The sequence below is a fragment of the Oncorhynchus masou genome, unplaced genomic scaffold (assembly GCF_036934945.1).
Source record: "Oncorhynchus masou masou isolate Uvic2021 unplaced genomic scaffold, UVic_Omas_1.1 unplaced_scaffold_808, whole genome shotgun sequence".
Taxonomy (NCBI): Eukaryota; Metazoa; Chordata; class Actinopteri; order Salmoniformes; family Salmonidae; genus Oncorhynchus; species Oncorhynchus masou.
The window spans coordinates 90,857-104,945 of record NW_027014552.1 but is presented as its reverse complement, the minus strand read 5'-3'; the positions used below and the strand labels follow the sequence as shown (position 1 = coordinate 104,945).

General features: G+C 45.2%; 1 protein-coding gene across 1 annotated transcript in view; it reads left to right on the top strand.

Moving 5' to 3' along the window:
- The first annotated feature begins 1,761 nt into the window (after positions 1–1,761).
- The window catches only part of LOC135537530 (probable ATP-dependent RNA helicase DDX52), a 42,016-nt gene continuing 29,688 nt past the window's right edge, over positions 1,762–14,089 (top strand). The window contains exons 1-5 of the mRNA XM_064963666.1: positions 1,762–1,880; positions 2,269–2,470; positions 3,771–3,898; positions 3,974–4,159; positions 11,023–11,166. Of these exons, the coding sequence (XP_064819738.1) occupies positions 1,794–1,880; positions 2,269–2,470; positions 3,771–3,898; positions 3,974–4,159; positions 11,023–11,166 (747 nt within the window). The 5' untranslated portion in view covers positions 1,762–1,793. The remainder of the gene's footprint in view (positions 1,881–2,268; positions 2,471–3,770; positions 3,899–3,973; positions 4,160–11,022; positions 11,167–14,089) is intronic.

Genomic DNA, 14,089 nt, shown 5'->3' with positions numbered 1-14,089 from the left:
TATATGAATTAAGTATTCTTCCTCTCCCTCCCCTTCTGGAGGCGCTGAGCCCTGAGCCATGCCTCAGGACTACTTGGCCTGTCCCCAGTCCACCTGGTCGTGCTGCTCCAGTTAACTGTTCTGCCTGCGGCTATGGAATCCTGACCTGTTCACCGGACGTGCTACCAGTCCCAGACCTGCTGTTTTTGATGATCTACTGCACCTGCTGTCTCTAACTCTGAATGCTCAGCTATGTAAAGCCAACTGACATTTACTCTTGAGGTGCTGACCTGTTGCACCCTCTACAACCACTGTGATTATTATTATTTGACCCTGCTGGTCATTTATGAACGTTTGAACATCTTGGCCATGTTCTGTTATAATCTCCACCTGGCACAGCCAGAAGAGGACTGGCCACCCCACATAGCCTGGTTCCTCTCTAGTTTTCTTCCTAGGTTTTGGCCTTTCTAGGGAGTTTTTCCTAGCCACCGTGCTTCTACACCTGCATTGATTGCTGTTTGGGGTTTTAGGCTGGGTTTCTGTAAAGCACTTTGTACATTTACATTTTACATCTTCCTTATAAGGATAATTTTACAAGATCCCTGTAACACTTAAAGATGTTGTTTTAGACGACATTTCCTCAGGCTTTATTTACATTTACATTTCACATTTAAGTCATTTAGCAGACGCTCTTATCCAGAGCGACTTACAAATTGGTGAATTCACCTTCTGACATCAGTGGAACAGCCACTTTACAATAGTGCATCTAAATCATTTAAGGGGGGGGGGTGAGAAGGATTACTTTATCCTATCCTAGGTATTCCTTGAAGAGGTGGGGTTTCAGGTGTCTCCGGAAGGTGGTGATTGACTCCGCTGTCCTGGCGTCGTGAGGGAGTTTGTTCCACCATTGGGGGGCCAGAGCAGCGAACAGTTTTGACTGGGCTGAGCGGGAACTGTACTTCCTCAGTGGTAGGGAGGCGAGCAGGCCAGAGGTGGATGAACGCAGTGCCCTTGTTTGGGTGTAGGGCCTGATCAGAGCCTGGAGGTACTGCGGTGCCGTTCCCCTCACAGCTCCGTAGGCAAGCACCATGGTCTTGTAGCGGATGCGAGCTTCAACTGGAAGCCAGTGGAGAGAGCGGAGGAGCGGGGTGACGTGAGAGAACTTGGGAAGGTTGAACACCAGACGGGCTGCGGCGTTCTGGATGAGTTGTAGGGGTTTAATGGCACAGGCAGGGAGCCCAGCCAACAGCGAGTTGCAGTAATCCAGACGGGAGATGACAAGTGCCTGGATTAGGACCTGCGCCGCTTCCTGTGTGAGGCAGGGTCGTACTCTGCGGATGTGACATCGGCTGATGTAAAAAGGGTCTTTAGAAATACATTTCATTTCTTGAGTAAATTGTAAAACATTTAAACTAAATCATTATTAGGTATTCTGTCTCCATGACACTACCTGAATGTTTTCTCTCAACTCCTGTCAACTCCTTTTCTCTCAACTCACAACTCCTGTCTCGTTAATTAGAGAGGATCTGAAGAGGACGTAAACACATCACAGTGTTGTTCAATAATAGTAACGTCCTCACTACAAATACTGCCGTTTGAGAAATGGAAAACACCAAACGTAACCATGCAAACGAAATACGTCTTCCTTTGGTTTCCATATTCCATTGATGAGACAATGGCGACACCATGTGGACACATGAGGTACAACCACACAAACATATCCAGGCTTTATAATCAATCGACGAATCACCGGTTGGTTTAACTAGACTGGGATCGAGTCGTCATGCCTTTTTTCTCGTCTCCACGCTGTTTCAATGGACGCCTTCGACTTGTTTCGTAAACTCGGAGCCGGAGCGAAATTTGATTTCAAGAGGTTTGGTAAAGATGCCGAACGATTTAAGGTAAAGAGGATGATGTCCAATATTTATCTATTCGTGTTCAGCGAGTAGTATTTGAACGCTGCAAAGATTTGACCGGTTCGTTAGCGTGTCTGCCTTCGATCTGTAGAGACACAGTCTAGCTAAGTTAGCTAGTTTCAGGTTTAAAATGAATACATCTCAAACTCAATGTTTCGTTTATTCTCATAAATTGAAGTCCCGGATGATATTATCTATGTAACTTTCGATAGTTAACCAAAACAAACATTATTCTGAACGTTTGTAGTGAGATGTATCAGGACATATCACATTAGGATTTAGCGGTCTGGGGTATTGCTAGTAGTTGTCTTCGTAGTATACTCTTGTCATTAACAATAGTTATATTTATTTATGGTACGTGTGTGCGTTCCAGGTGGTGAGATCTCAAGAGAAAGATGTATCTGACCACTATGGGATCGACTTCTTCGGGACCGGAACAACCCACGGCAACCAGGAGCAGAGAGCGGAGGAGAAGCAAGACGAGGAGGGAGAGGTCGATGCTGCTGCAGGGAAAAGGAAACGACAGGATGAGGAGAAGACTGCAAAGAAGAAGAAGAAAGATTCTCAGGCTGAAGGTGGTATTTGGAGGCTTGTGTTCTACAGTGCGGTGAAAAAGTATTTGCCCCTTTCTGATTCTCTATTTTCGGTACTGAATTATCAAATCTTCAACCAAAACCTAATATTAGATAAAGATAACCTGTGTTTACAAATAGCAAAAAAGTGTACTTATTCAATTAACAAAGTTATGTAACACCCAAATGGCCCTGTGTGTAAGAGTAATTGTCCACTTACACTCTAACTGGTTGTGCCACCTTTAGCTGCAGTGACTCCAACCAACCACTTCCTGTAGTTGATCAGTCCACCTTTAGCTGCCATGACTCCAACCAACCACTTCCTGTAGTTGATCAGTCCACCTTTAGCTGCAGTGACTCCAACCAACCACTTCCTGTAGTTGATCAGTCCACCTTTAGCTGCAGTGACTCCAACCAACCACTTCCTGTAGTTGATCAGTCCACCTTTAGCTGCAGTGACTCCAACCAACCACTTCCTGTAGTTGATCAGTCCACCTTTAGCTGCCATGACTCCAACCAACCACTTCCTGTAGTTGATCAGTCCACCTTTAACTGCAGTGACTCCAACCAACCACTTCCTGTAGTTGATCAGTCCACCTTTAGCTGCAGTGACTCCAACCAACCACTTCCTGTAGTTGATCAGTCCACCTTTAGCTGCAGTGACTCCAACCAACCACTTCCTGTAGTTGATCAGTCCACCTTTTAACTGCAGTGACTCCAACCAACCACTTCCTGTAGTTGATCAGTCCACCTTTAGCTGCCATGACTCCAACCAACCACTTCCTGTAGTTGATCAGTCCACCTTTAACTGCAGTGACTCCAACCAACCACTTCCTGTAGTTGATCAGTCCACCTTTAACTGCAGTGACTCCAACCAACCACTTCCTGTAGTTGATCAGTCCACCTTTAACTGCAGTGACTCCAACCAACCACTTCCTGTAGGTGATCAGTCCACCTTTAGCTGCAATGACTCCAACCAACCACTTCCTGTAGTTGATCAGTCTCTCACATCGATGTGGAGGAATTTTGGCGCACTCTTCCATGCAGAAATGCTTTAACTCAGTGACATTTTGGGGTTTTCAAGCTTGAAATGTTCGTTTCAAGTCCTGCCACAACATCTCCATTGGGATTAGGTCTGGACTTTGACTTGGCCATTTCCAAACTTCATGTGTTGCTTTTTGGGCATCTTTCCACAGCGGTGTGTATCTGTGTTCTGTGTGTTTCAACTGGAGCAGCTTATTGTTGTTTAAAATGACCCATGAATGAATTCAGCGTTCTGATGGTCCCTGTCGTTTTGTTGTAGTGGCGTGTGAGGAGACCGAGGGCATCTTGTGGACCTCCTCTGCAGACAGGAAGTCTAAAGGCTTGAGGGAGGGGAGGGACAGAGACAAGACATCTATGAAGAGACTCCAACACCTCCACCAAGAGAAGGTACACACACACACACACACACACACAGCTCTTCGCTCTGTCTACCTGTTGAATCTCATCTCTGTGTGTTGTCAGGTGAACCGTGTCCGTATGCAACATCGTATCAACGTGCATGGCTGTGACGTGCCTGACCCAGTGTGCACCTTCTCCGAGCTGCAGTCCGAGTACGACCTGAACCCACGCGTCCTCCAGAACCTGTCCGCAGCTGGACTCACCATACCCACACCCATCCAGATGCAGGCTATACCCCTGATGATGCATGTGAGTACGCAGAGATGGATGAGTGTGGATATGTAGAATGGAACACAGGGACTGATGAGTGTATGGATATATAGAATGGAACACAGGGACTGATGAGTGTACGGATATATAGAATGGAACACAGGGACTGATGAGTGTATGGATATATAGAATGGAACACAGACTGATGAGTGTGTGGATATATAGAATGGAACACAGGGACTGATGAGTGTGTGGATATATAGAATGGAACACAGACTGATGAGTGTGTGGATATATAGAATGGAACACAGGGACTGATGAGTGTGTGGATATATAGAATGGAACACAGGGACTGATGAGTGTGTGGATATATAGAATGGAACACAGGGACTGATGAGTGTACGGATATATAGAATGGAACACAGGGACTGAGTGTGGATATATAGAATGGAACACAGACTGATGAGTGTGGATATATAGAATGGAACACAGGGACTGAGTGTGGATATATAGAATGGAACACAGACTGATGAGTGTGGATATATAGAATGGAACACAGGGACTGATGAGTGTACGGATATATAGAATGGAACACAGGGACTGAGTGTGGATATATAGAATGGAACACAGACTGATGAGTGTGGATATATAGAATGGAACACAGGGACTGAGTGTGGATATATAGAATGGAACACAGACTGATGAGTGTGGATATATAGAATGGAACACAGGGACTGATGAGTGTGGATATATAGAATGGAACACAGGGACTGATGAGTGTGGATATATAGAATGGAACACAGACTGATGAGTGTGGATATATAGAATGGAACACAGACTGATGAGTGTGGATATATAGAATGGAACACAGACTGATGAGTGTGGATATATAGAATGGAACACAGGGACTGATGAGTGTGGATATATAGAATGGAACACAGACTGATGAGTGTGGATATATAGAATGGAACACAGACTGATGAGTGTGGATATATAGAATGGAACACAGGGACTGATGAGTGTATGGATATATAGAATGGAACACAGGGACTGATGAGTGTGGATATATAGAATGGAACACAGACTGATGAGTGTGTGGATATATAGAATGGAACACAGACTGATGAGTGTGTGGATATATAGAATGGAACACAGACTGATGAGTGTATGGATATATAGAATGGAACACAGACTGATGAGTGTGTGGATATATAGAATGGAACACAGACTGATGAGTGTATGGATATATAGAATGGAACACAGGGACTGATGAGTGTATGGATATATAGAATGGAACACAGACTGATGAGTGTGTGGATATATAGAATGGAACACAGACTGATGAGTGTGTGGATATATAGAATGGAACACAGACTGATGAGTGTGGATATATAGAATGGAACACAGACTGATGAGTGTGGATATATAGAATGGAACACAGACTGATGAGTGTGGATATATAGAATGGAACACAGACTGATGAGTGTATGGATATATAGAATGGAACACGGACTGATGAGTGTGTGGATATATAGAATGGAACAGGGACTGATGAGTGTGGATATATAGAATGGAACACAGACTGATGAGTGTGGATATATAGAATGGAACAGGGACTGATGAGTGTGGATATATAGAATGGAACACAGACTGATGAGTGTGGATATATAGAATGGAACACAGACTGATGAGTGTGGATATATAGAATGGAACACAGACTGATGAGTGTGGATATATAGAATGGAACACAGACTGATGAGTGTGGATATATAGAATGGAACACAGGGACTGATGAGTGTGGATATATAGAATGGAACACAGACTGATGAGTGCGTGGATATATAGAATGGAACACAGGGACTGATGAGTGTGGATATATAGAATGGAACACAGGGACTGATGAGTGTGGATATATAGAATGGAACAGGGACTGATGAGTGTGTGGATATATAGAATGGAACACGGACTGATGAGTGTGTGGATATATAGAATGGAACACAGACTGATGAGTGTGGATATATAGAATGGAACACAGACTGATGAGTGTGGATATATAGAATGGAACACAGACTGATGAGTGTATGGATATATAGAATGGAACACAGGGACTGATGAGTGTATGGATATATAGAATGGAACACGGACTGATGAGTGTGGATATATAGAATGGAACACAGACTGATGAGTGTGGATATATAGAATGGAACACAGACTGAGAGTGTGGATATATAGAATGGAACACAGACTGATGAGTGTATGGATATATAGAATGGAACACAGACTGGAACACAGACTGAGTGTGTGGATATATAGAATGGAACACAGGGACTGATGAGTAGAATGGAACACAGGAGTGTGTGGATATATAGAATGGAACACAGGGACTGATGAGTGTGTGGATATATAGAATGGAACAAGGGACTGATGAGTGTGTGGATATATAGAATGGAACACAGACTGATGAGTGTGTGGATATATAGAATGGAACACAGACTGATGAGTGTGTGGATATATAGAATGGAACACAGACTGATGAGTGTGGATATATAGAATGGAACACAGGGACTGATGAGTGTGTGGATATATAGAATGGAACACGGACTGATGAGTGTGTGGATATATAGAATGGAACACAGACTGATGAGTGTGGATATATAGAATGGAACACAGACTGATGAGTGTGGATATATAGAATGGAACACAGGGACTGATGAGTGTGTGGATATATAGAATGGAACACGGACTGATGAGTGTGTGGATATATAGAATGGAACACAGACTGATGAGTGTGGATATATAGAATGGAACACAGGGACTGATGAGTGTGTGGATATATAGAATGGAACACGGACTGATGAGTGTGTGGATATATAGAATGGAACACGGACTGATGAGTGTGGATATATAGAATGGAACACGGACTGATGAGTGTATGGATATATAGAATGGAACACAGGGACTGATGAGTGTGGATATATAGAATGGAACACAGACTGATGAGTGCGTGGATATATAGAATGGAACACAGACTGAGTGTGTGGATATATAGAATGGAACACAGACTGATGAGTGTGTGGATATATAGAATGGAACACAGACTGATGAGTGTGGATATATAGAATGGAACACAGACTGATGAGTGTGGATATATAGAATGGAACACAGACTGATGAGTGTGGATATATAGAATGGAACACAGACTGATGAGTGTGGATATATAGAATGGAACACAGACTGATGAGTGTGGATATATAGAATGGAACACAGACTGATGAGTGTGGATATATAGAATGGAACACAGACTGATGAGTGTGGATATATAGAATGGAACACAGACTGATGAGTGTATGGATATATAGAATGGAACACAGACTGATGAGTGTGTGGATATATAGAATGGAACACAGACTGATGAGTGTATGGATATATAGAATGGAACACAGGGACTGATGAGTGTATGGATATATAGAATGGAACACAGACTGATGAGTGTGTGGATATATAGAATGGAACACAGACTGATGAGTGTGTGGATATATAGAATGGAACACAGACTGATGAGTGTGGATATATAGAATGGAACACAGACTGATGAGTGTGGATATATAGAATGGAACACAGACTGATGAGTGTGTGGATATATAGAATGGAACACAGACTGATGAGTGTATGGATATATAGAATGGAACACGGACTGATGAGTGTGTGGATATATAGAATGGAACAGGGACTGATGAGTGTGGATATATAGAATGGAACACAGACTGATGAGTGTGGATATATAGAATGGAACAGGGACTGATGAGTGTGGATATATAGAATGGAACACAGACTGATGAGTGTGGATATATAGAATGGAACACAGACTGATGAGTGTGGATATAGAATGGAACACAGACTGATGATGTGGGAATGGAACACAGGGACTGATGAGTGTGTGGATATATAGAATGGAACAGGGACTGATGAGTGTGTGGATATATAGAATGGAACAGGGACTGATGAGTGTGGATATATAGAATGGAACACAGACTGATGAGTGTGGATATATAGAATGGAACACAGACTGATGAGTGTGGATATATAGAATGGAACAGGGACTGATGAGTGTGGATATATAGAATGGAACACAGACTGATGAGTGTGGATATATAGAATGGAACACAGACTGATGAGTGTGGATATATAGAATGGAACACAGACTGATGAGTGTGGATATATAGAATGGAACACAGACTGATGAGTGTGTGGATATATAGAATGGAACACAGACTGATGAGTGTATGGATATATAGAATGGAACACAGGGACTGATGAGTGTATGGATATATAGAATGGAACACAGGGACTGATGAGTGTGGATATATAGAATGGAACACAGACTGATGAGTGTGGATATATAGAATGGAACACAGACTGATGAGTGTGGATATATAGAATGGAACACAGACTGATGAGTGTGGATATATAGAATGGAACACAGACTGATGAGTGTGTGGATATATAGAATGGAACACAGACTGATGAGTGTGTGGATATATAGAATGGAACACAGACTGATGAGTGTGTGGATATATAGAATGGAACACAGACTGATGAGTGTGGATATATAGAATGGAACACAGGGACTGATGAGTGTGGATATATAGAATGGAACACAGGGACTGATGAGTGTGGATATATAGAATGGAACACAGACTGAGTGTATGGATATATAGAATGGAACAGGGACTGATGAGTGTGTGGATATATAGAATGGAACACGGACTGATGAGTGTGTGGATATATAGAATGGAACACGGACTGATGAGTGTGGATATATAGAATGGAACAGGGACTGATGAGTGTGTGGATATATAGAATGGAACACAGACTGATGAGTGTGGATATATAGAATGGAACACAGACTGATGAGTGTATGGATATATAGAATGGAACACAGACTGATGAGTGTGGATATATAGAATGGAACAGGGACTGATGAGTGTGGATATATAGAATGGAACACAGACTGATGAGTGTGTGGATATATAGAATGGAACACAGACTGATGAGTGTGTGGATATATAGAATGGAACACAGACTGATGAGTGTGTGGATATATAGAATGGAACACAGGGACTGATGAGTGTGGATATATAGAATGGAACAGGGACTGATGAGTGTGTGGATATATAGAATGGAACACAGACTGATGAGTGTATGGATATATAGAATGGAACACAGACTGATGAGTGTGTGGATATATAGAATGGAACACAGACTGATGAGTGTGGATATATAGAATGGAACACAGACTGATGAGTGTGGATATATAGAATGGAACACAGGGACTGATGAGTGTGGATATATAGAATGGAACAGGGACTGATGAGTGTGTGGATATATAGAATGGAACACAGACTGATGAGTGTGTGGATATATAGAATGGAACACAGACTGATGAGTGTGGATATATAGAATGGAACACAGACTGATGAGTGTGGATATATAGAATGGAACACAGGGACTGATGAGTGTGGATATATAGAATGGAACACAGGGACTGATGAGTGTGGATATATAGAATGGAACACAGACTGATGAGTGTGTGGATATATAGAATGGAACACAGACTGATGAGTGTGGATATATAGAATGGAACACAGACTGATGAGTGTGGATATATAGAATGGAACACAGACTGATGAGTGTGTGGATATATAGAATGGAACACAGGGACTGATGAGTGTGGATATATAGAATGGAACACAGACTGATGAGTGTGGATATATAGAATGGAACACAGACTGATGAGTGTGTGGATATATAGAATGGAACACAGACTGATGAGTGTGGATATATAGAATGGAACACAGACTGATGAGTGTGTGGATATATAGAATGGAACACAGACTGATGAGTGTGTGGATATATAGAATGGAACACAGACTGATGAGTGTGGATATATAGAATGGAACACAGGGACTGATGAGTGTATGGATATATAGAATGGAACACAGGGACTGATGAGTGTGTGGATATATAGAATGGAACACAGACTGATGAGTGTGGATATATAGAATGGAACACAGGGACTGATGAGTGTGGATATATAGAATGGAACACAGGGACTGATGAGTGTGGATATATAGAATGGAACACAGGGACTGATGAGTGTGGATATGTAGAATGGAACACAGGGACTGATGAGTGTGTGGATATATAGAATGGAACACAGACTGATGAGTGTGTGGATATATAGAATGGAACACAGACTGATGAGTGTGTGGATATATAGAATGGAACACAGACTGATGAGTGTGGATATATAGAATGGAACACGGACTGATGAGTGTATGGATATATAGAATGGAACACAGACTGATGAGTGTGGATATATAGAATGGAACACAGGGACTGATGAGTGTGGATATATAGAATGGAACACAGGGACTGATGAGTGTGGATATATAGAATGGAACACAGGGACTGATGAGTGTGGATATGTAGAATGGAACACAGGGACTGATGAGTGTGTGGATATATAGAATGGAACACAGACTGATGAGTGTGTGGATATATAGAATGGAACACAGACTGATGAGTGTGGATATATAGAATGGAACACAGACTGATGAGTGTGTGGATATATAGAATGGAACACAGGGACTGATGAGTGTGGATATATAGAATGGAACACGGACTGATGAGTGTGTGGATATATAGAATGGAACACAGACTGATGAGTGTGGATATATAGAATGGAACACGGACTGATGAGTGTGTGGATATATAGAATGGAACACAGGGACTGATGAGTGTGGATATATAGAATGGAACACAGGGACTGATGAGTGTGGATATATAGAATGGAACCCTAAATAATATCATTGTATGCATCTCTCTCACCCCTCTCCCAGGGTCGTGAGTTGTTGGCGTGTGCTCCGACAGGATCGGGGAAGACTCTAGCGTTCTGTCTCCCTCTCCTGACACACCTGAAACAGCCTGCTAACCTCGGCATCAGAGCTCTGGTCATCTCTCCCACCAGGGAACTGGCCAGCCAGGTACACACACACATAGAACCGTTTGGTCGTCATGCCTCATAAACAAATCCATGTCTTGTGGCCGTTGTGTCCTTGGGGTGAGTATAATAATAATTTCCTGCTCTCAATCGCCCGTGCTCCTCTCACTCACCAGGCTCGCTCAGATATCGCAATTCTTATTAGCCAATGCCGGCACTTGATCAGGTCCTTGTCACAGGCATTGCAGCTTGGGAGTAGGTTTCACGTGAAGACTGACTCACCGGGGAGACCACACACGTCCTCATTGAATTCAGAGGCGCCTATTGAGGAAGATGGAACTGTCCACATTTTACTTTTCGTCAGCCGACAAGATGAGTAATGAACACTGTCGATTTACTATTCATCAGAGTACAACAGTTGACCTCGTCTATTGGTCAGCTTGTCCTTCTGTGTGAGAAATACATATTTCAAACATAGTCAGGGAGTTGTGGTAACGATAGACCCCAAACTAATGCAACCACTATATATCAAATAACTTTTAAAAGCAATGAGATTCTTGCAGCATGACATTTAGCTTAAGCACAGCGATGTGCACACGGCAATAGGCTATAAACGCAAATGTTATAAAATTCAATTACCGGAAAACACTGTTCTCAAAAGTGCACTGCAAATTCCAGGGGTTCATTTGACAAGAGATGAAAATATCCTTCACCAATGCAGAAAGACGGAAGATCTGAAGATGCAACAACAAGCACGGGTTGTTGCTATGGGTTGTTGCTGTGGGTTGTTGCTGTGGGTTGTTAATATGTGTAGTATTGTGTCTTTGGCTGCTGGACAATTATAGAACATGAGAAATACTGGTTCTGGCCCCTCTATCGGCACAACGGGTTCTGGCCCCTCTATCGGCACAACGGGTTCTGGCCCCTCTATCGGCACAACGGGTTCTGGCCCCTCTATCGGCACAACGGGTTCTGGCCCCTCTATCGGCACAACGGGTTCTGGCCCCTCTATCGGCACAACGGGTTCTGGCCCCTCTATCGGCACAACGGGTTCTGGCCCCTCTATCGGCACAACGGGTTCTGGCCCCTCTATCGGCAACGGGTTCTGGCCCCTCTATCGGCAACGGGTTCTGGCCCCTCTATCGGCACAACGGGTTCTGGCCCCTCTATCGGCACAACGGGTTCTGGCCCCTCTATCGGCACAACGGGTTCTGGCCCCTCTATCGGCACAACGGGTTCTGGCCCCTCTATCGGCACAACGGGTTCTGGCCCCTCTATCGGCACAACGGGTGCTGGCCCCTCTATCGGCACAACGGGTGCTGGCCCCTCTATCGGCACAACGGGTGCTGGCCCCTCTATCGGCACAACGGGTTCTGGCCCCTCTATCGGCACAACGGGTTCTGGCCCCTCTATCGGCACAACGGGTTCTGGCCCCTCTATCGGCACAACGGGTTCTGGCCCCTCTATCGGCACAACGGGTTCTGGCCCCTCTATCGGCACAACGGGTTCTGGCCCCTCTATCGGCACAACGGGCTCTGGCCCCTCTATCGGGAACAACGGGCTCTGGCCCCTCTATCGGGAACAACGGGCTCTGGCCTCCCCCTCTATCGGGAACAACGGGCTCTGGCCTCCCCCTCTATCGGGAACAACGGGCTCTGGCCTCCCCTCTATCGGGAACAACGGGCTCTGGCCTCCCCTCTATCGGGAACAACGGGCTCTGGCCTCCCCTCTATCGGGAACAACGGGCTCTGGCCTCCCCCTCTATCGGGAACAACGGGCTCTGGCCTCCCCCTCTATCGGGAACAACGGGCTCTGGCCTCCCCCTCTATCGGGAACAACGGGCTCTGGCCTCCCCCTCTATCGGGAACAACGGGCTCTGGCCTCCCCCTCTATCGGGAACAACGGGCTCTGGCCTCCCCCTCTATCGGGAACAACGGGCTCTGGCCTCCCCCTCTATCGGGAACAACGGGCTCTGGCCTCCCCCTCTATCGGGAACAACGGGCTCTGGCCTCCCCCTCTATCGGGAACAACGGGCTCTGGCCTCCCCCTCTATCGGGAACAACGGGCTCTGGCCTCCCCTCTATCGGGAACAACGGGCTCTGGCCTCCCCCTCTATCGGGAACAACGGGCTCTGGCCTCCCCCTCTATCGGGAACAACGGGCTCTGGCCTCCCCCTCTATCGGGAACAACGGGCTCTGGCCACTCCCTCTCTATCGGGAACAACGGGCTCTGGCCTCCCCCTCTATCGGGAACAACGGGCTCTGGCCTCCCCTCTATCGGGAACAACGGGCTCTGGCCACTCCCTCTCTATCGGGAACAACGGGCTCTGGCCCTCCCTCTCTATCGGGAACAACGGGCTCTGGCCCTCCCTCTCTATCGGGGACAACGGGCTCTGGCCCCTCCCTCTCTATCGGGGACAACGGGCTCTGGCCCTCCCTCTCTATCGGGGACAACGGGCTCTGGCCCCTCCCTCTCTATCGGGGACAACGGACCTCAGACTGGGGTCAAGGTTCACCTTCCAACAGGACAACGATCCTAAGCACACAGCAAAGGCAACGCAGGAGTGGCTTCGGGACAAGTCTCTGAATGTCCTTGAGTGGCCCAGCCAGAGACCGGACTTGAACCCGATCGAACATATCTGGAGAAACCTGTAAATAGCTGTGCAGCAATGCTCCCCATCCAATGTGACAGAGAGCTGGAGAGGATCTGCAGAGAAGAATGGGAGAAACTCCTCAAATATAAATGTGCCAAGCTTGTAGCATCATACCCAAGAAGACTCGAGGCTGTTATCGCTGCCAAAGGTGCTTCAACAAAGTACTGAGTAAAGGGTCTGAATACTTGGGACATTTATTTTGTAATTATGGGGTATTGTGATGTCATTATGGGGTATTGTGATGTCATTATGGGGTATTGTGATGTCATTATGGGGTATTGTGATGTCATTATGGGGTATTATGATGTCGTTA